This window comes from Rhea pennata, unplaced genomic scaffold (genome assembly GCF_028389875.1).
Source record: "Rhea pennata isolate bPtePen1 unplaced genomic scaffold, bPtePen1.pri scaffold_32, whole genome shotgun sequence".
Lineage (NCBI taxonomy): Eukaryota > Metazoa > Chordata > Aves > Rheiformes > Rheidae > Rhea > Rhea pennata.
The window spans coordinates 3,948,495-3,974,242 of NW_026907679.1; the positions used below are offsets into that span (position 1 = coordinate 3,948,495).

A 25,748-nucleotide genomic window follows, 5' to 3' on the forward strand; every position below is an offset into this window, starting at 1 on the left:
GCTCCCAGACTGTTGCCACAGGTCTTGAGTAGCAGAAGAAATCCTCAGAGTCGACTGCAGAGAGAATCAGGAAATGCTGTGAAGACAGGCAAAATCAAGCAGTTGTGAGAGGGGGCAGGGGGGCTCCAGCAGAGAAGGGGCCAAAGTCCTTTGTGTCTGTGCTGTTGACCTTGGAGTGAATTTGCAGGAGCAGCACGTGGTGTTAGGGAAATACTGTGAGAAAAAAACCTTGCAAATAGTTAACAAGACTCAAGGACAAGGGGGAGAGAAAAACAGTACTGCAAAGTATAACCAGCTCTGGCTAAGAACCTTGATGAAACCACAGCGCTTTGAAGATTGCGAGGGGTAGGTAAGACAAAAACAGCAGAATAACCCAGAAGTGACCTTAGGTTCATTAAGGCTTGTTAACATATTAAACTTCACACCCCTAAATGAATAATGAGATGGAAATGACATGAGAATGATGTTACCGCCTCTTCTTCGCTTCCTATGCTAATTAACAAGAATGTGAAAGTGCAAGCGCAGAGCAATTACCTGATGTAATGAAACTGTAACCAATAGAAAGATTTGTATAAAGTACTTCCTGAAAAGTGTGTATAAATGAAGAATGAGAGGGGGAGAAGGTGTGCTAGTTTTGTGGATTTACTACCTAGCCCCCATCCCTGCGCAGAAATGAAATAAACAAATATCTCGACCCTGTGTGTCTACTGGTTGCTTGCACACCGGGTAACAGAATCCAGATTTTGGGACAACAAGGTCCCAATGTGTTCTGATGCATGGGATTCCTCTTCCCCAGGTGCACGACTTGCTCTCCTCCTTGTAAAACTTCACAAGGTTTCTGTTGGCAGAATCCCCAAGTTTCTCACATCCCTCTGCCTGAAGCTCCGTTGTGTCAGCTCTTAGTGTGTATGTGCTCACGCAAAGTGCATGAGATGGGGTGCCTCTAACAACCCAAGAGCGCAAGGTATTGCAGGATGGTAGAAGTGATAAAAGGAGGTACTAGTTTAAGGGACCTCCTTACCAAAGTAGGAATTACAAGAGCAATAATCTCAGAAACGGGAAATGAAGGTACTAAGCAAGCACAGTAAGGGCCTAAAGGGAAAGAAGGGCTAAAAGAGGTGTTTGTATGGGAAAGTATGAGGATGGTAGGAGAGAAAAACAGGAAAACAAAGAAAAAGTGAAGGAAAGGAGTGATCAGGGCAGTTCAGGGAGGCCTGAATTCCTGCCAAGTAGCCTTGTATCAGAACATCCCCGACTGGAGCAGGACCACAAAGCTAGTTGATCTGAGCCTGCTTCTCTCTGAGTTACTTCTATGGTCAAGGAGAGCTGAGTGCTCTCCTTAACACTGACTAAAGAAGACCCTTGGTGGAAGGGATTCTTTTAAGCTGCACAGGACCTCAGGAAACCTCTAACCCAATGTTGTGCTCACCTCAGGTGAGCACCTCAGCTATGGGTTCAGAGGAGGTTGCCGAGCACTTGATCCAATCTTGAAAGCCTGCAGAGATGGAGGCAGCAGAGCTCCTCTCGGCCACACATGCCAATGCTTGACCATCCGGTCAGGGGAAAAACTTTTCAATCCCTCTAGTCTGTTCCTCTTGGGCTTCAACATACGGCTATTGTCTCAACCTTCAGATTGTCACCATAATGAAAAGCGTGGCTGCATCTTCTTGACATCATCCTCATACAAGGACCTCCTACTGGGGGCCAAAAACTGGGCACAGTATTGTACAAATTGTATAACAAGTACCGAGCAGAAAGGGATAATCACCTCCATTGACCTGCTGGCTGCACTCCTGTTTGTACAGCCCAGGATACTGTTGGTCTTCTTTCTGCCTGGCCACATGACTGATTCATATTTTGCCTTCTCTCTGCCAGAATTCTCGTGTCCTTTTTCAAAGATCTGCTCCATGTCTACTCAGTCTCCAGCCTGTATCTCTGCAGGGTGTTGGTGTGGCCCAGGTACAAGGACCTGGCATTTCTCCTGCTGGGTTTCATGAGATTCCTGACAGCCCATTCCTCCTGCCTGTCCTGGGCCCTCTCAGTGGCAGGCCTCCAGCATAAGACTGGTGCCCCTCACCCAGTTTGGAGTCACCTATGAATGCGATGAAAGTTGCTCCTTCCAAGCCATTCATAAAGGTTTAAAAAGGACAGGTCTCTCCCGGAAGGAGATACTACCCCTTCACCACTGCCCTCTGAGACCAGTCATGCGACCAGTTCTTTGACCATTTGTTTATCCACCCATTCAGACCATGAAGTCCTAACTTGTACTAGGGGATAAAATGTCAAAAGCCTCCCTAAAGTCAAGGAATCTGGCATTCAGTGTTCTCTCTTCATGCACAAATACAATTCTGTTAACATAGAAGGCCATCAGGCTGGTGAAGCATGATTTATGCTCGGGAAATCCATGCAGACTGTTCCCTTTCCCCCTTTTCTCCTTCGTTTACCCAGAAATGTGGTCAGAGAGAACATGACATTGTTCCAGGACATTCTCTTCATCAAAGCAAAGCTGAACAGTCTGTAGTTCCCCAGGTATCCTTACGGCCTTTTTTTAAATGTGACACTTGCCTTTCTGAAGTCATTGGCACCTCCCTTATCCCCATAACCTCCTAAAGAAGATAAAGAGAGACCTTGCAAGATAGTGCCAGCTCTCAGCATCCTCAGTTACAGCCCATCCAATCCCATACATTTCTGGTCTTTCAAGTAATTTCTGACTCAAGCCTTAAGTACTGCTAGTTGTTTTTCTCCTCAGGAGTCCTGACTCCAGGCACCGTGGCCTGGCAGACCTATTTGGTGGAGACTGAAGCAAAGGCCTGGAGTTCCCCAGACCTATCTGCATCTGCTGTTACCAGATTCCCTGTCCCATTCAGCCATGCACCAACATTTCCCTTGTTATTCTTTGTCTTCTGCTCAAGCAATAGGAGCTCATCTTTGTACCGTTGACATCCCTTGCAAGTGTCTGCCTAGAGCAACATTAGCTTTTCTATCTACTTCCTGACTTCCCTGGACAATATTTCTAAATTCTTCCTTTGCAGCCTCTCCCTGCTTCCCATTCCTGTGTGCCACATTTTTTTCAATCCTTGCTCAGCTTTGAGTTTCCTGTTCAGCTGCCTGTCTCCTGAGATAGCTACTTGTTGTCCTGGGCATGAGTGTGGCCATTCTTGAGCTCAGAGGATGCTGTTCTTTCAGACCTGCCAGCTTTCCTGAGCTCCACTGCCTCTCGAAGCTGCCTCCTATGGGACACCCCTACTAGTCCCTCCAGTAGGTCAAGTCTGTTCTTCTAGCATCCAAAGTCTGGACTCTGCCACTCTTCCTCCTTATTCCCCTCTGGATCTGGAACTTCACTAACTCAGGGCCACTGCAGGCAAGGCTGACACTGAGCAGGTCATCTCTGATCAGTCCTTCCTTGTTTGCAGGTTCCAGATCCAGGAAAGCATCACCCTTGTTTATATATCCGGCTTAGCTGTGCTAGGAAATTGTCCTCCAAGCCTTCTAGAATCTTCCTGGATTGTTTGACCTCTGCTGCACTATCCTCCCACTGATAATCAGGGAGCTTAAAGTCTCCCCATGAGAATCAGGGTTTGTGATCCACAGACTTCCTCAGGGTGCTTCAAAATGTGGCAGTTCTGTGACAGCCTGGGCATCACTAGTTCCTGCTGTTTCTGCCCCAGGCTTTGTGCTTTTGTAAACTTTTGGGCTGCAGAGCCTCAGCTGTGGCACCAGGGCTGAGCACAGACTTGTCTCTGTGAGCCAAGGACACCAAATGCAAAGGTCCCACTTCAAAGCAGAGACCTGCTGACAGAGATAGCAAGTAGTGATGTAATGATGAGGCGCCCACTAAGAGAGTAAACCCTGCAGTACCCGAGGCCAGGCAGAAACAGAGTTGAGCTGTGCAGCTGTGGCAGGAGAGGTATTTGATGCCCACCATGACTTTAGGCCTGGCCTTAGGCCCTGTGATGGAATGACTGGATGTCCAGGAAGGACAAGGCGCCATTGGGAAAGTCCCTGGGCCTGCACAGCCAACAATCAAGCCGTGGTGTGGTTGCATCCTTAGCACAGTCCCTGTTCATATCAGTGGGAATCAGAAAAGGTTTGCAGAAAGGAGAGTATAGACATATGTATGGAGACCTCGGCGTGATGTGCCTTCCATCATTGCAGCATGCTGGGATGTAGATGGGACGGACTTTGTCTGAAGGCAGTGGTGGGAATCTGGGAAGAGGTAGGAATTCCAAGGTGCCATGGGGTGTTTGCCCAGCAACCTCTCCAAAGGGCATGATTTTCCTGTAGGTCCTGTGCTGTGCCTGCTAGAAACATGGTGGTTGTGCTGCACGCCCTGCACCTGACATGGCCCTGCAGGCCTCTTGCCATTGCATTGAATCAAGTGTGTGCACAGAATTACATGAGGTCTTTGCAGTGTTGGGATCTGCATGTGTCTGGGCTTCAAAGTGAGCGGAGCTCTTGCAGCAGGTATCCTTTCAGATGGCCAAGGAGAATCTCCACCTGGTCGCCAGCTGACGCTCTAGAAGGATGTGGGTCTCATAGTTGCTCCATCAGGTGTAGGCAGACAGTGGCACATGCCTTGGACCACCTCTGGCACCTCAGATGTGAGAAGGCACTTCTTGGTGCACAGCTGACTCCTATGCTCCCTCTCCACTAATTACAATGGCAGCTTAGACAAGAAGCTCCCATGCAGCAAGCATATTGTGCACCTCAAAACTTGGGCAAGGGGAATCCCATGCCCTATGAGTTTGTGGAGCACGCAGAAGGGAACTAAATCCCACTCCAACCCAGGGACTTCTCAACAGCATAGGTGGATTAGACTAACTCCTCCAAGTCAGTCCCAGCAAGTAAATGATGTAGGTGTCCTGTCTTCTTATGAGGTAGGAGTTAAACTTTCTAGGGTGGGACATTTCCCCTTCTCACCGATAACCATTTTCCAATGAGATCAACTGCAGTGCGGGACTAGGTCTCCCCCTGCTGTTTAGACAGGGACCACCGGAGATGACTTTAGTCTACTTCAGTGGACATTTCTCCAGGGTGACCTTGCAACCTTGCAGGAACTGTCAGCCCTGGGAACATCACGAGGGTGCGCAGGACCAAAGAAAGTCATGTCTTCAGCTGGATCTTTGCTCCTGAGCTGGGCCTTACTCCTGGGACTGCAGGAGCCCATGGCAACCTGGCAGACACTGCAGAGAGACACCTGTGTCCAGGAGCAGCTCCTCTTAAAGGAGCAGCAAGATTCAAGGCACTGCTTGCAGGCACCAGGATGAGATGAGTGACTCAGAAGCTAAAGATGATTGGGAAGGGGAGGACAGCTGAGAGCTCGCTACAGGGAGAGATCTTCACAGCCTTTGACACAGTAAGTCTCTGGCTGCAGGGCCACATTGCTGCTGTGGTTCCTGGCAGGTTCTTCTGCAGCTGGAACCTTCCACAGCTGAAAGGGTCTCTCAGGGCAGCTCTCCCAGCTTCTCTTGTGTGGAGTAGGTGGTGCTTTAGAGCAGGCATTCATTGGTGTACAGCCAGAGGGATGGGGCAAGATGGGACGGTGCAGGGCTGTGAAGCCAGGGAGTGCAGCCAGATCTGCCCAGGTTTGTGACTCAGAACAGTGACCCTGCACCCCAGAGTCCTGTGTGTCCAGGGCAGAGACTGTGCCACCTGCGAGGGTCAGTACTCAGCCTGCCCAGGGGGCTCCCCACAGTGCTGTGGGAAGAAGCTCCAGGTGAGAGGAGTGACCCTCAGCAGTGCATGTTCCTTCTCCAGCTGAGAGGGTGCTGCGTGGGTCAGGAGTGCTCTCAGCTCCAGCTCACCCCCACAATATGTCCAACAGGCCTTTTCTAGAGGACAGTCAAGGCAGGGACAAGGGTTACCTTAAAGACAAGGTCTCTGCTGAGTCTGTGCTTTCATTTACCTACTGTTTGCAGAGTGCTGGCAGGGAAAAGACATGGGAGAGAGAGACAGCTCCCAGGAGGAAAAGCTCTGAGTGGTTAAGATATGATCAGCGAATGGGAGAAAACTGGAAGCATAAATGTGTGTGCGTGTGTGTGTGTTGGGGGGACAATTTGGAGATCTCCCTGTCTTCCCCTTCATTGCAGATAGCTTCCTCTAATTAAGCCCCCTGTGTCTGCTCTACCACCTACAGAGCCCCTACCCTCAAGGTCGGGGGGTCCAGGGCATGAGCCCCCTCCTCAGCAGCCACAACTCCTACAGAGGGTAGGGGCATGTCTCCTGCAGTGTGCCCATTTCCACTGTGTGTCAAAGGGGCCGAGAGCGACTGTCCTGCGATGTTGCCATCTGGGAAGTGGTGTGCTCAGGAGGGTGAAGACTTTCGTGAGCTTTCATGAGTGCTTATCTGTGTCTCGCTCCTTGCTTTCCCTCTGGTAGGAGCATCACCTTGTTGCTCCTTGTTTCTTCACCTCTCTGTGTTAGTTTAGTTCTTGCTCTCCTGCTCTCTGGGGTTAAGGAGGCAGCGACTTCCCACTCAAATACAGTGTCCAGAGAAAGAATGAAGATGGTAAACTGGTGTGAGGGCAGATTCCGTCTCAGTGGGACAGAGATGTCTAGGAAGGGTTGGGTCAGCCCCTGCCTTCTCTGCACTGTGTCTTTTCCTTGCTGGAATGGAAGCTGGTGCAACTGATCCAGATACAGACACCCTTGTTCAAGAGGGCAAGTTTGGGGAACATGAATCCCTCACAACAAACTTGGCTTTCAGACACAGCTGCCCTGAGTGCTGTATTCATCTCTCTCAGTGCTGAAAAGAGAATGTTCCTCCCCGGTCACCAGAATGGATTTCCCTTCACTCAGCTCATGGTGCCCATCCCCAGGTATCCCCAGCAAACACACAGGGCAGTCTGACACCTCCATTTGTGTCCCCGCACAGAGCAGGGCTGGCTCCTCTGGGGCCCATGGGCAGAGGCCCTGGCACTACACACAAAGCACAAACCACAGGTCAGAAAAGAAGCTGAACAAGGTAAAGGAGAGAAGCAATGTGGGGGGAGTGCTATGAGGAGTGCAGTGGGCTTTACTCAGAGAAGCCTGTTCTGACTTGTCTGTTCCTTTTCCTCCTTGGACAGTGCCCTGAACCAAAGCCGAGCAAATGTCCAACAGCAGCTCCCTCAACGGCTTCCTCCTCCTCACACTTGCAGTGACACCAGAGCTGCAGCTCTTGCACTTCTCCTTCTTCCTGGGCATCTACCTGGCTGCTGTTGTGGGCAACGCCCTCATCATCACAGCTGTGGCCTGTGACCACCATCTCCACACCCCCATGTACTTCTTCCTTCTCAACCTCTCCCTCCTTGACCTCAGCTCCATTTCCACCACTGTCCCCAAATTCATGGCCAATTCCCTCTGGAACACCAGGGCAATTTCCTACTCAGGATGTGCTGCCCAGGTCTTCCTGGTTGTCTTCTTGTTTTCAGCAGAGTATTCTCTCCTCACTGTCATGGCCTATGACCGCTATGTTGCCATCTGCAAACCCCTGCACTATGGCACAATCATGGACAGCAGAGCTTGTGTCAGAATGGCAGCAGCTGCCTGGGCCAGTGGGTTTCTCTGTGCAGTGCTGCACACTGCTAATACATTTTCCATTCCACTCTGCCAAGGAAACACAGTGGACCAGTTCTTCTGTGAAATCCCCCAGATCCTCAAGCTCTCCTGCTCTGACTCCTACCTCAGGGAAGTTGGGATTACAGGGGTTGGTGCCTGTTTAATGTTTGGCTGTTTCATTTTCATTGTGCTGTCCTACGTGCAGATCTTCACAGTTGTACTAAGAATCCCCGCTGAGCATGGCCGGCACAAAGCCTTTTCCATGTGCCTCCCTCACCTGGCCGTGGTCTCCCTGTTTCTCAGCACTGGCCTGTTTGCCTACCTGAAGCCACCTTCTGTCTCCTCCCCAGCTCTGGATCTAGTGCTGACTGTTCTGTACTCCGTGGTACCTCAAACCATGAACCCGCTCATCTACAGCATGAGGAACAAGGAGCTCCAGGAGGCAGTGAGGAAACTATTTCAGCTGGTACTAGTTCAGCAGCAATGAGCTGCCCATTTCTCCTCACAAGCCACTTACAGTCTACCTCAGGCAACGTTTGTGCTGTGGGAGTTCTCTCTGAAATTAAGTACAAATGTCTGAATTCATGCTGCTTTTCCAGAGTCACAAATCCCCTCTGCGTGACCCAGAGCCCTTCTGTAAATCTTCCTATCACTGTGTCAGAGCTGGACTCTCAAGTAGCATCTCTGTAATAAAAGGGGATCTCCTTACTACTGTGCCTGAAGGCTGGGCTATTCTTCCTCAGCAGAAGCCAAGAATGTGCTCAGGGAATTGCACACAGGAAGGCCCTGTTGCCATGCCTGGGATTTCCATGGGCCAAGGTGTCTCAGCTCTTTGGGGTGATGTGTGAGGGAATGTGGGGAGGATTTAGCCCTCACTTGTGAGTGCCCAGAGTCCCTATACAGGGTGAGTGGTCAATGGGTATGTGCTGGGGACTGTCACACATATTATAGGGCTGGTGACAGATGCCTATCCTTCTGGAAAGGGAATATGGAGCCACCCAGAGAGCACAGGGCATCTCCAAGGGCAGCGTGTGCCTGCGATGTGCAGTGAGTGAGGACTCCTGAAGCCGAGTAGAGTCACCCACAGGTAAAGGGCCAAACCAAGGAATGCATCAAATGAGAGCTCTTCAGTCTGGGGAGAGGGAGTGGGCTGGGTCTAATGACGCCTCTGAACACATGCTGAGCAATGGGAAATGCCCTGTGATTGCTCCATCCATCCTCCGCAGCCACAGACTCTGGCGAGGGCAGGAGGTTGTCAGCTGCAGTGTTGCTGATACAGCTGGCTCTGCCCTGACCAGCATGTCCAATGCAGAGTCACCCTGGGGCTCTATTGCCCCCTTGCCCTGCAGAGGAGCACCACCAGCCCAGGGTCCTGTGCGGAGCCCAGGGGAGCGATACAGGAATGGATAGCCTGGCTGGCACAGACACACTCACCTGGGGAAAGGCTCTCTGGGAAGCAGAGACACCTCTGGAGAAGACCAAAGGAACAAGGATGTGTTTGTGGGGAGGAATAAATGAAGACCTGTTTCTATGTTTGTCAGCTTGAGGCAGGCTGCTCTGTCACTGGAGCTGCTTGAGGCACGCTGGGGTCAGGACTCTTGTGCTGTCCTGGGGAGAGGGGCTGGCCAGAGGAGCTGGAGGCCACCAGCTCCTCTCCAATGTGTCCCTGCTCCTCTGCCTGTGAACAAGCAGCCCAATGTGCTCCTGCTCCCTCCTGTCCCCACTCCTCACCCTGGATCAGCTCCGAAGGGCAGCACTGGGGGGCACATGAGCAGTGCCCACCTGGTCCCTGGGTACTCTCAGGGAGGTGATGGCACTGCCCTGTCACTGGGGAGACCTCCCTGTGGTGCGGCACATCCCACTGTGACTTCAGCTTGTATCATCAGGGGGCTCCACAGGTCACTGCCATGGAGATGGCACAGCCAGGGAGAGAGCTGGGACATTTCCCCTCTCCTCATCCCAATTATGTTCCAAAAATCATGTGTTTCTGCTGTGGGTTGCTGTCCTCGTAGAAGCAGGAGGTAGGACAATATGGAGCAGGACACAGCCTTCCTGCACTGGCATCAAAGCAGGCTCGTTCATTTCAGAAGTCCTCAGCTGGGTCTGGGGTCCTTAAAATATTGATCATAAGCCAGAAAACAGTAAACATGTCCTTATCACACATCCATCGGAAGGCTTTCTTCAGGACCAAAGTCATGGGCAAGGCCAGGCAGCAAACCTGGGGGAATTCTCCCATTACCCATGAATTTTGCCCAGATTTCCTTCTAGCTGAGCCTGCGGAAAGGTATTTTCCTCTTCAGTTGGTCCTTCGGCTTTTCAGCATCACCTCAGGACAATGCTTCTCCCTGGTACCCTGCATCCTCCCCCCTCCTCTCCCCAGTGCCCTGGCTCTCTTGAGGGACTGTACAGCCCTGACTCCCTGCATCTCCCATATTTTTTGTTCTGGGCTTCTCGGGACATACCCACATGCTGCAGGGATGTTGCCCAGGCTCCAGTGCAGAGCCTGTAAGGCAGTGCAGTGCCTCAGGATCTGCATTTTGGCCTATTCAGAAATTTGTGAGGTGACCAGCTCCCACCTCTGCAGCTGCTGGAGTTTGGGAACATCCCTACAACCAACCTTCCTGCTCCTCCTTGTCTCGGCACAGAGTTTTGTACAGAAGCACAGTGCCATCAGTATCCCCAAGAGCACCATGGCCCCCAGTAAGGCCCAGGACCCCCAGGAGCTGCGTGGTTCTCTCTTCTATTTCCACATGCCCTGATCAAATGGACAAGTTCTAATATCACCTTTACAGCATGCTGGCTGGGACGTTGTAACTTCCTATTGCTTCCAGTTTCCCCCTTCCCTTATTCTTGGTTCATTCAGACACTGAACTGCTGATCTGCACTTCAGGGAGTTTCCACCTTGATCCATCTTTCAGACGTCTCTCCCTCTAGCCAAGTCCTTAGTTGTGTTTCTATCTACCATTTACTATCAGTCCAAAAGATTTCTAGTGAGGCTATCTCTTGTGGGAAATGGGTCTCATTGGAGGTAGCTCAGACTTAGTATGCTGTTGAGGGGTGGTTTTTTTCTTTTTTTTTTTTCTTTTTTTTTTTTTTTTTTTTTTTGAAACTCTAGTGTATTGGGTTTTTTTGAAACTCTATTATGCTTTAGTCTTTCTTTGTTTACAATTAAAAATTCACCACAAACCTCTGTGTCTACTTGCAGGTAGTTGTCTAAGTTTCCTTTGCAGGTGGGAATTGGAACATATGAGCTGTACAACTCAGTTGCAGACTTCAGCAGAAGAAAATTAGCTTTAAAAAGAATGATGGAAGTCTCTGGTGACTGAGAGAGCAATGGCAGGGTTGGGGAGATGGAGATGAAGACTGACTGAGCAATTCCTGACCTCTGGGACACTACTTTTCCTACGTGTCCTGACTTCATGAGGGAACACTCTGGATTGAGATCAACTGTAGAGTGTTTTTGTCACTAATTCTGTAAATGTAATAATAATAATAATAATAATAATTTAAAAGAAAAAAAAATGTTTTCATACTATTACATTTTCCATCTTTCCACTACACTCCTGAAACATCTGCAATTAGCTATACAAGACTAGAAGAAAATTACAGAGAGAGAAAAGGTTCCTCAGGGATTTTTACATTTTAATAAGCCACATAGTGTACTTGGTGCTGAGTCCACCAACCTCAGCTACTGAGAGGAGACTGAACAAAACTTTCAAAAAGACAAATTCAGAAGCAGAGCCCAAAGTTACACACAGCATTAATGGGTCCCACTGAGGGCCGTTAGCAAGAAAGACTCCCTGGGGGCTGATTAGAGCAGAAAGTTGGAGGCCACTCATTATAGGTAGGCAAAGACAATGAGCAGGTGGCTCTGATGCTGAGTCAACCCTTGATGTGTTTTATCAAGCAAAATGGCCGATCGCAGACAGCCAGCTCCTGCGAAGGGAGATCGTTTCCCCCATGCATTGGTCAGGGCTGCTGCGGGGAGCAGTGGAGCAGGTGGAGGTGTGCAATGTTGAGTGCATGAAATGACATGGCAGCTGCTGGGGTCCCCTAGGGGGTAAGGGGACAATGACGCGCTGCTGTCTCCTGGTAGGCCTCAGTGATAGAGACAACAGCTATAGAAAAAAGATTTCTGCTCTTTCAGGCTCTTCAGCATGCCAGTGCTGTTGACTCTCTCCACCACAGGCGGTCCTGCACTGTCCTTTGCCTGCAGCTGGGTGCCTGCAGACTGCAGATACTCAAGATGCTCCCCCACCTTGCTCCTACCTTGGGATCTCCCTCCCTTTACCAATGCCTCCCTGTCCCCACTGGCTGTTCCTTGAAACACAGAGCCAGGGGCTGATCTCAGACTCCCTCTGGGTGACCTATAGCACCACAGCACAACTCTTCGAGTGACATTGGTTCATCCTGTTGTCTGGTTTGAACCGCCCAAGCTGCAGACTGTGACTTTCCCTTACTTGTGCTGCTTCTCACTACGAAGAAAAAGTGCCTGGGAGACCCACCCTGGGACACACTACTCCAACTGTTGTCAACCCAGGGCTGAGCTGAGGGAGAATAATGGTTCCCCTTGTGTGGGTGGCCACACTCCTCCTCATGCAGCCCTTATTCACAATGACTGTGCCTCACTGGCTCATGTAACACTTCTCACAACACCCAGGTCCTTCTCTTCAGGGACACTTCTCTCCTTATAAGGTCCCAGCCTGCCCTGAAGCATGGAGTTATCCTGCCCCAGGAGCAGGACTTATCCCTGCTCCTTGCAAAACTTCACAAAGTTTCTGTTGGCCAAATCCACAAGTTTCTCAAGGTCCTCCAGAATGTAGCTCTCGTGTGCCAGCTCGTAATGTGTGTGTGCAGATGGCTCACCCTAACTTGTAGTACCTCTTAGATGGTAACAACAAACAGAATCACAGGATAGCACAAGTAATAAAAGGATGTTCTAATGTAATGCAATTCCTGCCTCAAATAGGACTTAACAGGGCAATCATTTCAGAAATACAAAGTGAGGGTACAAAGCAAACAAAACCAGGGCCAACGGGGACGAATAAATACGGATGGAATGTTTATATGGGAAGGTATTGTCTCTTGTCCTTGCAGCCTGGACCATGATAAATAGCCTTCCTTTGTCTTCTTCAGGGCCTCCTCTTAGGTACTGGAAGGCTGCTATTAGGTCCCTCCAGAGGCATCTCTTCCCCAGGCTGAACAAGCCCTGCTCACTCACAAAGATAGTGCTCCAGTTCTGAGACCACCTTTGGGGCCTTCTGCTGAACTCGCTCTCAGTTATCCCCATCTTTCTAGGACCAAGGAGCCCCAAAGTGGATGCAGTAGTGTACATTTGCTCTAAAGGAGTGAGTAATAGAGAGGGGTCACCGCTTCTACCAATCTGTCTGCGCTCCTGTTCACACAGCCCAGGACACCCTTCGCCTTCCTTGCTACCTGGGCATATGATTGTCTCATATTTTGCCTTCTGCCCACCAGGACCCCCAGGGCCTTTTCAGCAGAGCTGCTCCATGACTGCCTAGTCCCCGGCCTGTATCTTTGCACTGTCTTGGTCTGTCCCAGGTGCAAGAACCTGGTATTTATCCTTGTTGAATTTCATGAGATTGCTAGCAGCTCATTCCTCCTTCCTGTCCAGGGCCCTCTGTCCCATGCAGACAGGCATTTTTAGTGCACTGTACAGCTTGGGCAAGGAGAATCCCATGTCCTGTGAGTCTGTGGAGTGCATGGGAGGGACCTGAACCACTATCCATCCCTGCGATTTCTCAATGGCATTAGATGTATTGATTAACTCTTGTAAATCAGACCCTGAAGCACAAGGAAATGAACTCCCTTCTTGCCCTGGTGCTGGTGTCCTGCCTTCTTATGAGATGGGAGGAGGGCCTTCTAGAGAGAGACATTTCCACCTCTCTTGGAAAACTGTTCTGTATGAGACAAACTGCAGTGCTGGACTCAGTTTCTCCCCACGGTTTAGACAGGGACCATTGGTGATTACTTTAGTCTACTTCAGTGAACATTTCTCGGGGGTGACCTCTTGGCCTTTCAGCAACTGGCAGCCCTGGAGCCCGAGGAACATCGTAAGGGTGCACAGAGGACAGACAAAGTCACGTCTTCAGCTGATCTTCAGCTACGGAGCTGGGTCTGGCTCCCGGGACAACAGGAGCCCATGGAACCTTGCAGGCTCTACAGAGAGACAGCTCTGTCCAGGAGCAGCTCCTCTTAAAGGAGCAGCAAGACTGAAGGCACTGCCTGCAGGCACCAGCATGAGATGAGCAACTCAGAAACTAAAGAGAGTTGGGAAAGGGAAAACAGCGGAGAGCTCTGTTCAGGGAGGAATCTTCACAGCCATTGTCACAGTAAGTCTCTGGCTGCAGGGCCACATTGCTGCTGTGGTTCCTACTGGGTTCTTCCTGAGCTGACACCTTCCCCAGCTGAAAGGGTCTCTCAGGGCAGCTCTCCCAGCTTCCGCTGTTTGGAGGAGGTGGTGCTTTAGAGCAGGCATTCATTGCTAAATGGTCAGAGGGACAGGACATCACAGCTACTTCCTTCCAGGGCTGCTGCAGGGATGTGAAGCCAGAGAGTGCATCCAGCTCTACCCAGGGATGTAAATCAGAGCAATATCCCTGCACCTCAGAGTGCTGTGTGTCCGGTACAGTGACTCTGCTGCCCTTGAGGGTCAGCGCTCAGCCTGTCCAGGAGACTCCCAACAGCAGTGCAGGGAGAAGCTCTGAGTGGGAGGAGTGATCCCTGGCAAGGCCCTGCCCTGAGGCAAAAGCTCTTTGTTCCTCTTGCCATGAGCTTCTCTCTGCAGGCGTTTTTTTCTGAGGCCCCAGCTGTGCCCCAGCTCTGTGCAGGGCAGGAGTGTGCAGGGAGCACGATGTGAGGCGAGGTGTGGCAGTGCTGCCTTGCTGCTTTGGGAGGCCAGGCCTGCAGGGTCCTCCGGAGCTTTGACTCACCTGGCATGCATGCCTGGGCAGACTCTTGGCTTCAGGGCTTTGGTGGCAACTGCCTGCCATTAGTCCTTCTAGCTGTACCGCCCGTTCCACAGGTCTGGCGCCCCTTTGGAGGAGTTGAGGAGAGCCCCACTGGCTACAGAAGGCTCTCTGTCCCCATAGTGGGACAGCTGGTGGGGCATCTCATACTTTGCTGTGCCTATGAGGATGCAGAGACCAGCCGTGGGGCTTTGGACGCTCTTCATTGCCTCTTCAGATTTGTGGTGCAACGAAAACGTAAGAGTAGCTGTGGTGGGCTGCATCCTCGTGGAGCTGGAGAGCCTGGCAAGGCCAGGGAGGGCATCAGCCTGCCTCGGCCACTCTGCTCTGTGAGACACAGGAGCAGTAAAGAGGGCTGATGGAGCAGTAGGGCAGAAGGATGTTAGTGGCTGTGCTGGACTGCCCTGCTGTGGAAACTGCTCAGCAACCCCTGCTCGCACTAGGGATCCTGAGGTGCTTCACACCACAAAGTCCCATTGAACCCCCCCCCCCCAGGCCTTTGGTAGCCTTCAAAGCAGTTGCCCCTTCTGTTCCCTGCAAGGGGCCCCCAGCCTCCCAGGGAATCCTGCTCCCCAGATGTTACTGGCATGCTCTTCTCCTCTGCCAGGCTGCTTTCTCCCTGAGGCCATCAGTCTGCCCCCTCCAAGGCTCCTCCACTCCTCCTGACTGCTCTCTTTTTCCGCTCCTGCTCAGGCAGCGAGCCGTTGCAGGATAATCAAGGGCATGCGGAGAACCGAAAGGAGTGGGAAGCTGACGACGAGCTCTGCGTGTCATGGACCAGCAACCTCAGTGTCATCACGAATGTGAGGAGCACCTCCCCTGCTGGGACTCTTGGCCATGGGGTCATCAGGGGACTTGGATGAGCAGAGGGCTGCCTAATGAGCAGGGCTGGGGGGGTATTGCGGTTCATGCAGAGTGGGCAGAGGGCGTGGTGGAGAGGGAAGCAGCTCTCAGTGGCACCTTGTGTAAGGCTGCACTCTGGTAGCAGCCCAGCTCTCCCCCGGTGCTGCTTCCACTGTGCCTGAGTGGGGAGTGGGCAGGGGCTTCACTCCAAGAGTCCCAGCAGCAGCTGCAGCCTTGAGGGCCACCATCAAGCTGTGCTTGCCTGCAGAGCCAGTGCACTGTGACCCTGACCGCGACCATCCTCTCGTGCCCTGATGGCCCTGTGGCCACATGCCCCACGCTGCCGCTGCACAACCCAACAGTCGCCCCTGGCTCTGCTGGGACCACAGTGCCAGCATTACCCCGCCCCCCTCTCCTGAGCCACGTCCACTGCTCAGCTAAGCACCAATAATATGGCACAGAGCGTGACATTTCTTCCCTCACCTCCTTTCTCCCATAAGCTGTTTGAAAAACCTTCAGCCCTCCGAAGGCATAGACATCATTGTCACAGCCATCGAGGGCATGAGGAACTGCAGCAACTACAGCACGGTGGTGGCTACCCACATGCTGAACATGTTTGTGGTGGGCGCTGTCTCTTCACTGGAAGATGTAAGCAGGCTGCAGGTGGCATGCGTGGGGCAGGAGCCCTCTGGGATGTGGTCTTACCTTGCCAGAGCCAGGGGTCTGGGGCACCCAAGAGCCTTGGAAGGCAGCAAGGAGCACTGGGAGGTGTGGAGAAGGAAGGGGATGTCAGTGGGGAGTGGGGTAATGGCTGCTCTCTGGTAGCAGCCCCACTCTCACCCATGGGTCTTCCAGGTGCCACGGATCATAAGGTGCCTCTACAGGAACCTGAGGTACGTCAGGGAGTTGTCAGCCCGGGTCACCCTGAACAACATCCTTTGCCACCTGTGCTGCTCGAACCCTGACGAGCTGACCGTGAGCCTGCTCTACTGCTCCCCACTCTGCAACAAGTATGGGGCCCGTCAGGCTCGAGGGCTCATCGCAGATGGGGAGAAGGGCGCAAAGGGGGCCAGACCCAAGGAGACTCCCAGGACACGCCTGCGGGGCAGGGTCCTCTGTCTGTGCCACCACTGCCCAGTCCCCATGCATCAAGTAGCTCTGCAGAAGGCAGAGCTGAGCAAGGGAGCCTGCTTTCAGCAGGCAGCGGCCATGCTCCCTGCCTTCCCCACAAGGCACTTCAGCCTGGTGCTGTCCAGCCTGCATGGGCAGGCCCCCTTTAGGGCTCCCAGTGAGGAGGGGGTGGGCAGGGTCAGGGCTGCTGGATGTCCAGGGAGCTCCAGGGCATGCCCGGGCTCTGGCGCTGTGGCCGAGGAAGTGCCACTGACAGAGCGCTCTGGGTCTGCAGCATGGCCACAACCATGTGGAAGGTGCTGCTGGATAAGGCCGCAGTTGCAAAAGACGTGCTGCAGGAGCTGCTGAGCTTGCTGGAGCAACGGCCACTGCGCAAGCAGCCCACCTCCAAGAGGGACAACAGCTGCATCCTTCCCCTGGCTGTGAGTTACGGGACGAGGCCTCGTTGGTCCCCTGGCTGTCGCCTGGCTCTGTGGGCCCCCTCTGCCCTGCCTGTGTGCCCCCAGGCAGGCACCTCCCCTGCATGGGGATACAACATGCCCAGCACCAGGCCTCCCGTTGCCAGCACGCAGGGCTGCCGAGCGCTGCTCTGCACACAAACACTCAGGCTGGCCATGGCCTGGAAATCTCCATCTCCCCCTGTCCCTGCATCCCCTAGTGTCCCTCATGCAGGAAGGCTCCTTGTGTACGGACAGGAGTTGAGGCCAAAGAGCCTGCAGGCATTTGCTTTGGTCAGGCTCTCCAAGCCCTCCATCTGCATTGTCCACAGCACGAGTCTGTGTGTGAGGCTTCCAGCTCGAGGGTTCAGGGAGAATGGCAGGGAGCGCTCAGGAGTGAGAGGTGTCCCTGGGTGTTTTCCACAGGCAACAAGAGCACTGCACGTGATCGTCCAGAAGCCCTACGACCCACAGGTGTTGAAGACCTTCTTCCCCCAGCTCTTCCTGGCGCTGCTCTTTCAGATTGTCTTCACAGCAGGGTTCACCCGCCAGGAAACAAACATCTTCCTGAGGGAATGCCAGCGGGATGGGTCCCGTGCCCCCAGCCACATCAGGTGCTTTATCCCACTCCTCCTGTCTCGGCCTTGGAGTCAGAGGCAGGGCCAGGCTGCCAGTGTGGCCTGGGCTTTGCTCTGCATGCAGGTGTGCCATGGAGGCCATGAAGGGTCTCTTCCACTGTGCTGGCTATCGGCACGTAGCCCTGGCTGTGGAGAAGAATGGCGGCTGGGAGCTGTTTCTGCATGCAGAGACATCTCAGAAGGGAGTGTCCGTGCTGGCCAGGTAGAGCCCTTTACGCCCTGCTCCCCCCCAGCACCTCTTCCGTGGATTTGGGGTGCCCCACACAATGTCCTTCCTTGTGGGTGGGTGGGGGGTGGGGGCGAGCTCTCCAAGAAAGGGGCTGCAGCCTCCCCACTTGTTGCAAGGGCTCACACAGCAAAATGGCCATGGGAGCTCCCTGACCCACTACTGCCCAGCTTTGAGAGCTGTTGGGAGAGTAGTTGGTGTTAGGAGTAGTGCGAGAAGGTCCCTCGCAGGAGTGGTGCCCTCCCAAAGCTCCGGAGTGCCCTCCGGTGGCGCCTGGGCTCCCATCACAGAGAGGATTGGGGACGGTCTGGCTGCAGTGGCAGCCAAAGCAGAGCCCCAGGAAAGTGCAAGCTGAGCAGAAGGACCTGGGAAGGCCCCCGGGGCAGAGGAATGCCAAGGGGTGAGGACACGGCATGTGTGGGAAGGCCATGACTTGCAGGTAGAAAGGGTGTTTCTCCAGTCTCCCACCCAGAGCAACATAATGGTGACTGAGCCTGGCTTTCTGATGGGAAGGTGTGGTGGGGAAAGAGCGGCCTTCCAGGAGCACATGCTGCTGGCTGCCGTGGCTGCGTGCCAAGCACTGCCTTGAGCTGCCTTCAGTGTGCTGGGGGGAAGTGGCTGAGGGGGCCAAGCAGGCCCAGAGCAGGCTTGCCTGCTCAGCTGAGGACCAACAGTGCCTTCTTCCTTCTGCCAGAGCCATGAGGAGAGCTCCGAGACACCTGTGTGGCTGGATCTTCCACCAGCTGGCAAGGCTGCTGAGCGGGGAGGACCAGTTTCGCCAGAGGCCCGCCATGGCTTTCTTTGTGGAGGTGAGCCTCATGGCAAGCAGTGCCTCTCTGGAGGTGCCGCTGAATGCTCTCTGCTCGCACTGTGCGCGTGCCTGGTGGGTGACATTGGTGAATGGAGCTGGGGCAATGCACGCGCTCTTGTTAGCAGCCCTGGCCTTGGCTCGTTTCTGCTGGGCGACTGCTCGCAAGCACTTGCCCTTTGGGCCTCCTTTGCGGCAGCTCTCTGGGTTCAAGTGCTCCTCCAAGGGCTGAGGACAAGAGGATGCAGAGAGCTCCGAGGCCATGGGGCAGAGGCGAGCAGTGCGTGCAGTGTGCTGTGACGCCCAGGGCTGGGAGCAGGGCCTGCGGGTATCTCCACAGTGGCCCCTGGCCATGGCGTGAGCCGTGTCAGGGGCTGGTGCCCTTGGCCTGAATGGTGGGTGGGACGCAGGGCTGCACGCTGCGGGCAGTGCTGGTGGCTCTGCCAGTCCGTCAGTGCTGTGTGCATTTCAGCTGCTGGACGGCCTTGACCTTGCCGAGATGGACGATGCCGCGCTGCCGCTCCTCTGGCGCTACATGCAGGCTGAGGGCCTGGAGCTGTGCAGACTGGCATTCAGAGGCCTCCTGAGCCTGCGGAAGAGGCCCGAGATGGTGAGCAGGGGGGCAGCTGGGTGAAGCCATGGTGGCAGGCTGGGGCTTGGCAGGTGGTGCTGGGTCACAGAGTGGCCTGGCCTTTGCTGGCCCTCAGGAGGTGTGCTAGCTGCTCCCACATCCCCGCTGCCCTCTTGATGTGCCCCAAGTCTTTCATGGCAGCCCCTGGGCTGTGCTGCACAGGCAGAAAGGCACCAATGGCCCTCGGGAAGAGCTCCGCTGTGCCAGGCGGAGATCCAGGCCCAGCAGCCACAAGCCCCTTCCAAATGGCCTCCATTGTGCGAACGCTGCGGCCAGAGTCCTGCTGGGAGAGGGACGATGAGGCAGATCACAGGGTTGGGCTAATGCAGTCGGCTGCTGCTGGTCCTGGAGGCAGGAGCCTTGCTCCCTAGAGAAGCCCTAGTGTGCTTGGAGCCCCCTTGGAGATCTCTGCCATGCACTGCAGCCTCTGTGCCCAAGCCGTGGCTGTGTGCAGAGCCCTGGCCCTGGCCCCTGAGCCCTGATGGGAAATCAGCCCCCAGAGCACTTGTGGCCAGGGGGCTCCGGCCTTGCTTCACAGAAGGAAGTTGTGTCTTTCTCACAGGCAGGGAAAATGCAGAGCCTGCTCCCAGACATGGTGGAGTGGCTGCAGGATGCCCGCAGGGAAGTGCGTGCAGGAAGCTTGCTGTTGCTGAGAAACATCCTCAGCTACCTGGACCAGAAGGGCTCCAACCCCATCGCTCTGCAGCTGGCGGAGAGGCTTCTGCCACGCTTTGATGACGTAAGGCTGGTGGGAGAGCCAGGGGCTCTCTGGCGTGTGGGTGGGTCTGTATACGTGGCTCTGGATGCTGTGTGTCCTTCTGCACGTGTACCCACTGGGCAGTGTATTGGCACCTCCTGCCACAGTTGTGCTGCCTCTGCAGAGGCTTGTCCCCAGCTCGGAGCCCTGGCCAGGGAGGGGGACAGTTGTGCCTGCAGAAGACGAGGCCTCGCAAAGGAAAACCTTCTTCTCATGCCTGGCTCCTGCAGTCGTTGCTGAGGCCTCCGCTGCTCTCCTTCCTTCCTCACAGAGCTGCAGCACAGTGCGAGAGCTCTCCATGCTGCTCTTCAAGGACCTGATGGAGATTGTGGTGGGGAAGAACAAGCAGAGGATGAAGCAGCCCATGCAGAGGAGCCTGGTCCCACTCTTCCTGCACATGAGCGAGCAGAACCAGAGAGCGGCCCAGGTATGGAGCAGTGCTTTGGGGAAGGGATGCTGACATGGCCTGGGGGAGGCCTGAGCACCATGGCAGGGGCTGCAGACAAGTGTGCCTTTGAGTGCATGTGAGCCGGAGGTCCAATTTGCTGAGTGGCCAAGGACAAGGCAGAGGTGCCGCTGCCTTCAGCAGGGAGGGGCAGCCCTGGTCCTAAGCCCCACTGTGGGCTGGGACATGCTCCAAGGCTGGCCAAGATGAGGGGGAGGCAGGGTGCCTTGTCCTGGCTGTGGTGGCATCTGCCAGTCTCTGCTGCTCTGCAGGCCGCTCAGAAAGCCCTTGTCAGCGCTGCACAGCTCCTCAAGTGGGAGGAGCTCAAGCAACTGGCCAGGACAGGGGAGATACGGAAGATTGGGGAGTACCTGGTAAGGACAAGGCCAAAGTCCCAGGGCCCTGACCGGACGAAGCCTGCCCCGCTGCCCAGTGTGCAGGGCACACAGCTGTGCCCCTCACCCACTGCTGCAGCCCAGAGCCCCGGCCTCCTCGGGCTCTGCTCCAGGCCCCTCTGCCCTTGCTGTCCCCCCTGGGATGCTGAAGGTGCCCCTGGCTTGGCTGTCCTTGTCAGAAGGCTTGGGGGGGATCTCAGCATCCCTAGGCCACCGGGGGTCATGAGGAGGAAGGAAGAGGAGGCCGGTCGTGGGAGGAGGGTCAAGCCTGGCTCGCCAGGGAGTCTCGGTGCCAACCCACGGCCTTGCGGTGTCTCCAGGTGCTGAGGGACAGGAGCAGAGCGGTGCAATACCTGCACCAGAGCCTGCCATACTTGGAGAAGCCTGAGGCATCCTTGCGGGAGGCAGCCGTGAGGTTCCTTGGTGAGCCACTACCCCAGTCGCATCCCTGACCGTGCAGGTGGGCTGAGAGGAGGTTCTGCAATGCCTCACAGCATGCCTGCATCCTGCAGCCCGGGGACCACGCTGAGGCCAGCCTTGCACAAGGGGAGGAGGATGAGTGGGCAGGCTGGCAAGGCCGGATGGGAGCTGTGCTGCTGGGGTCTTGGTGGGGAGTATGAGGGCTGACAGGAGGTGTTTGCCTAGGGCTCATGGGGCAGCAAATGAAGCAGAGGAAGGAGAAGGTGGAGCAGATCTGCAATGGTGAGTGAGAGCAGCTGTGGCAGGAGGCCCTGGCAGGGAGGAGGATGGGGCGCAGGAAGGGAGCTCCAGTTGCTGGCCCTGCCATAAGCCAGGCAGGTGTGGTCTGCCTCTTTGGGGGAGAGGAGGTGAGTATTTGTGGGTCACCTGGGGTATTGCTGACCAGCAACTTGCAGCTGATCCCTTTGTCCCACGTGCTGCCTGCCCAGCCTGGGAAGGGCTGGGTGGGACAGGCCCTGTTTGGGCAGGATATCAGGGATGTCTGCAACTGTGGGAGTCTGTTATGTGCTGTGATCTTTTCTGTCTCAGCCCTCCAGCCCCTGGAAGCTGATGCTGAACCCTCCGTCCGTTGCCTGCTGACACAGACCGTGCTGAACCTGAGAACTCCCGGGGAGCGGTTGCCACCAAGGTTCAGCTTTGGAGCACTGGGTCACTGGCTCCAGAGAGCATGGCAGAGGTGTCACCCTTCTGCCAGGAGGTGACTCTGTTTGAGCAGCACTGTCACAGCTGTGCCAATGCCGTGGGGCTGCACGCCGCAGACACGCAAGTGTGCTGGAAGGTCTGGGCCATGGCTGGTGTCTCCCGCAGCACAGGACAGCTCGACAACTCTAAGCGCATCCTGTCCCATTAGTGTTCTACCACTTCATCCCCTTGCTCTGCTTTCCTCAAAGATAAAGTCCTGTTTCTTCAGCCCATGTGTGTTTAATTTTTTTTTTTTGGAGAGAGAGAAAGGCAGTGGGGAACAGGGCATTGCTCTGCTGGACCAGGAAACAAAAGGGCAAAAGGGAGAAGAGCTGTAGCCTCTACAGACACCTGCTGTCCTCAGGCCTTGCATCTGCTGTGCAAGGGCCGGGCTGGGGTTTGCCATGCAGCTCTCTTTCTATCACCATTGCCCACCCTGCGCCGTCCCTGGGAATTGCTTCTTTCCTCTGCTCTCTCTCTTCCCTAGGACTATGTGCTTCTATTTTCCCTTGAAAGACCTCAAAAGCCAGGAGCCATCAGCTTTGATTCACTGGGGCGTCCCGTAATCCGGAGCTGCTGGCGCTGGGGCCATGTGTGACCAAGTCCCTTTCAGCGAATTCAGTGCTGCAGAACAGTCCCTTCACTATCAGCCAGCCATAGGAGCTGCTCAGGGACACGGAGCAGTTCAGTCCAGCTTCCCCAGCAGCAATCCCACCACGGCCCCTGCACACTGCAGGCTCACACCGGAAGCAGCTGGGTGCTGTGGAACTGTGCACCGGGTTCTCTCTTGGCCGTCCAGCCGCACTGTTAGCTGTCGACCATCCTGTTCCTGGCTGAGGCCATCTGGTCTGTTGTGTACCTGTGGTCTGGCATGGCTCGACCGGAGAGTGAATGAAGCCCGGGAAGGATGAAAGCCAGCAGGACGCATAGCTCTGGTGTGCGCTCAGACTCACCACGAGCTGGCCGGTGGACCCAGCAACCCATCCAGCAGCAGGGAGGCCCCCGAGGCCAACAGCCAGGGAGAACCTCGATCACCTTGGTGCAGCTCCTCTGCTGGCACATCACAGTCATCCCCACTGTTTTCTGACCTCCATCTGCCCATATTCTTTTTGCTTTTTCCCCTCCAATTTACCCGCTTTTCTCATTTTCCATTTCGATGTTTCTCCATCTTCCACTTTCTTTTGGTGCTCTTCACCATTTTCCACAGCTTTCTGCACTTCTTGCTTTGCACCATCTCTTTTCTGCCGTGCCTGCATCATCTGTTGTTGCTCTCCCTCCTTTTCTGCCATTTCTACCATTTCTGCTTTCCCTTTTCCATCTTTTTTCCCCCTTTCAACGTTTTTTGTGTCCTCTTTCTTCCATTCTTTCTCTGTTTTACACTTTTTTTTTCTTTTTTTTTCTTTTTTTTTTTGCATTTCCCACAGTTTTCATATAGAGCTTTTTGCATTTTCCACATTTCTTTCTTTTTTATTTATATTTTTTTCCAAAGATTTCTGCTGCTGTTGGACACTTTGGGCATTTATTTTTTTTGGGGGGGTGCGAATGTTCCTCTGTTTCTTGCGTTTTGTCCCATTTGAAGTGTTTTCAGGTTTTCCCTTTTTTTGATTTTCTGCCACTTCTCAGTTTTTCCACTTTTTTTTTTTTTTCACTTTCTGACATCTCTGGCTTAACCATTTTAACCATTTTTAACCATTTTAAGTGTATTTGGTGTTCCATTTTCTTCATGTTATCCATCCTTTCTGTTTTCTCCATCTTCTTCTGTGATTTCCACCTTTTCCTTTCCTTTTCAGAATTTTCTGCTGTTTAGTCAGTCCCTGATGCTTTCAGTTGTTCTTCGAATTTTTCACTTTTTTTTTTTTAACCTTTTCTGGTGTTTCTGTTTTCTGCCATTTTCACTCCTCTAAGTCCTTCCCACCATGTTCTGTTTTTTTCTGCCCGTTTTCATCAACTCCTACTTTTTCTACCACCTTCTTATTTTTGATTTTTTTCAGCAATTCTGTGCATTTTCTTCCTTGTTTTTTTGGTACATTCTCCCCTGCTTTCCACCATTTATTCATTTTTCCACTCAATTCCGTTTGGAGTTTGTTTGTCTGTGTGTGTGTGTGTGTGTGTTCCTTGTTGCTTTAGGTGTTTTCCATTATTTTGGAGCCCAGGTTTTGGTAGGTTTTGCATTTTCTGCCATTCCTTGTGTATTACGATGTTTTCTGAATTTTTCTGTCATGTTCCAGCATTTTCTGCATTTTGCTTTTTTTTTTCTTTTTTCATTTTTGCCTTTTTTTGCGTTTTCAGTCATTATGCTTTCTGCAGTTTTCCAGGTATGGTTTTCTCCATCATTTTCTGCTGTTTTCAACCCTTCTTTTCCCCCGCATTAACCATCTTTCTTGCATTTTTCACTGTCTTCACGTTCTTTAGCATTTTCTGCTCTTTTCCTCTGCTTTATGATCATTCCTTTTCTTTTTCATGTGCTTTTCACACTTGTGTTGCTTTTCTTTCCATTCTGTGTCATTGCATCCACCCTTTTTGTGTTTTTTTAAAACATTTTCTGATCTTCTGTATGCATACTCAGCCTTCAGATGAATATATTGGGGTTTTTTAATCTCTCTTTCTCTTTTACTTCATTTGCTATTGTTTTCTCTCTCTACTTTCACTTTTTACATTTTCAACTTTTTGGCATTCTTCTACCGTTTTCTGCTATTTGTGTATTCTCTGCGGGGCTTTTCAGTAGCTTTTATTTTGTGGGAGACATTGTGCTGAAGTTTTTTTATTTTTTTAATGGGATTTTTGGCATTTATTTTGCAGGTGATTTTGTAGTATTTTTGCGTTTTCCGCTGCTTTGGGGGTTTCATCCCAATTTCCATCATTTTCCCTGTTTTCTGCCTCTTTATGTATTTTTCCATTGCTTTTGTCTCGTCTTTCAATATTTTCCACCTTTGCCACTGTTCCTCACCGCTTCCTGCCATTTTCCACAAATTGCTGAACTCACGGAGGTTACGGCTGAAGTTCGTAAAGATGGAAATCCTACCTAAACTTGGGACTGGGAATCTTGCACAATTCATGGAGAGAATACGGTCTTCTCTGGTTGGAGTCGTTCGTTCAGGATTGAGAGCCATTGCAAACGCCCGTTTCCCCTCTTCTGCTCTCATCTGGTGCAAGTCCTGTTTGTGGAGACCTGGGCGATGGACTCCTACTTGCCTCCGTTTCCTGCAGCTGCCTTGGGCTGTTTTCTGCTGCAGCTGGTGAGGTGTGGTGGTACCACCGGTGGTCTCCTTGGGTGAACATCTCCCCGGTCCTTTGCATTTGGAGAGGACGGTCATTGCCAGCAGCTGGTGGCACGGAGAGCCCTGGGGTAGGGCAGGAGCTCTGCGGTCCCTGGCTCATCCTTTGGGATCAACACCACGGAGCAGCACCTCCTTCAGCCTGAGGATCTCAACGTCCCATGAAATGTCTTGGAAATGTGTGTCTTCTCTTTCCTTTCTTCTCCCTCCTTTTTTTTTTTTTTTTGGGGGGGGGTGGAACCGACTCACGTTGCCTCCAAGCTTCTAGCAGCAGCCATGCCCACCAAGGGCTGCCAGGATGAAACCACACTCAACACGCTCACGGTCGCTGAGAGGAGGTCTCCGCTGATCTGCTCGTCTTCATCCCACTGCTTACATGCAAAAAAATCCCCTCGTTTAACTGCAATTTTAAATCCGATATGAAAACACTACAATGCAGCAAAGATTTGAGGAAGTTTCCATGACTCACAGTC

General features: G+C 53.2%; 2 protein-coding genes across 2 annotated transcripts in view; both read left to right on the forward strand.

The window, feature by feature from the left end:
• The first annotated feature begins 7,090 nt into the window (after nucleotides 1-7,090).
• On the forward strand, nucleotides 7,091-8,026 carry LOC134154594 (olfactory receptor 14A16-like). Its single transcript, XM_062601269.1, has one exon. It carries the CDS (start codon nucleotides 7,091-7,093, stop codon nucleotides 8,024-8,026), a length of 936 nt encoding a protein of 311 aa, XP_062457253.1.
• Nucleotides 8,027-10,229: 2,203 nt separating this feature from the next.
• LOC134154595 (adenylate cyclase type 10-like) overlaps nucleotides 10,230-25,748 on the forward strand; it is a 43,425-nt gene continuing 27,906 nt past the window's right edge. The window contains exons 1-11 of the mRNA XM_062601271.1: nucleotides 10,230-10,239; nucleotides 15,222-15,331; nucleotides 15,891-16,019; nucleotides 16,227-16,381; nucleotides 16,777-16,924; nucleotides 17,366-17,553; nucleotides 17,642-17,779; nucleotides 18,498-18,612; nucleotides 19,084-19,221; nucleotides 19,805-19,981; nucleotides 20,717-20,818. Of these exons, the coding sequence (XP_062457255.1) occupies nucleotides 10,230-10,239; nucleotides 15,222-15,331; nucleotides 15,891-16,019; nucleotides 16,227-16,381; nucleotides 16,777-16,924; nucleotides 17,366-17,553; nucleotides 17,642-17,779; nucleotides 18,498-18,612; nucleotides 19,084-19,221; nucleotides 19,805-19,981; nucleotides 20,717-20,818 (1,410 nt within the window). The remainder of the gene's footprint in view (nucleotides 10,240-15,221; nucleotides 15,332-15,890; nucleotides 16,020-16,226; nucleotides 16,382-16,776; nucleotides 16,925-17,365; nucleotides 17,554-17,641; nucleotides 17,780-18,497; nucleotides 18,613-19,083; nucleotides 19,222-19,804; nucleotides 19,982-20,716; nucleotides 20,819-25,748) is intronic.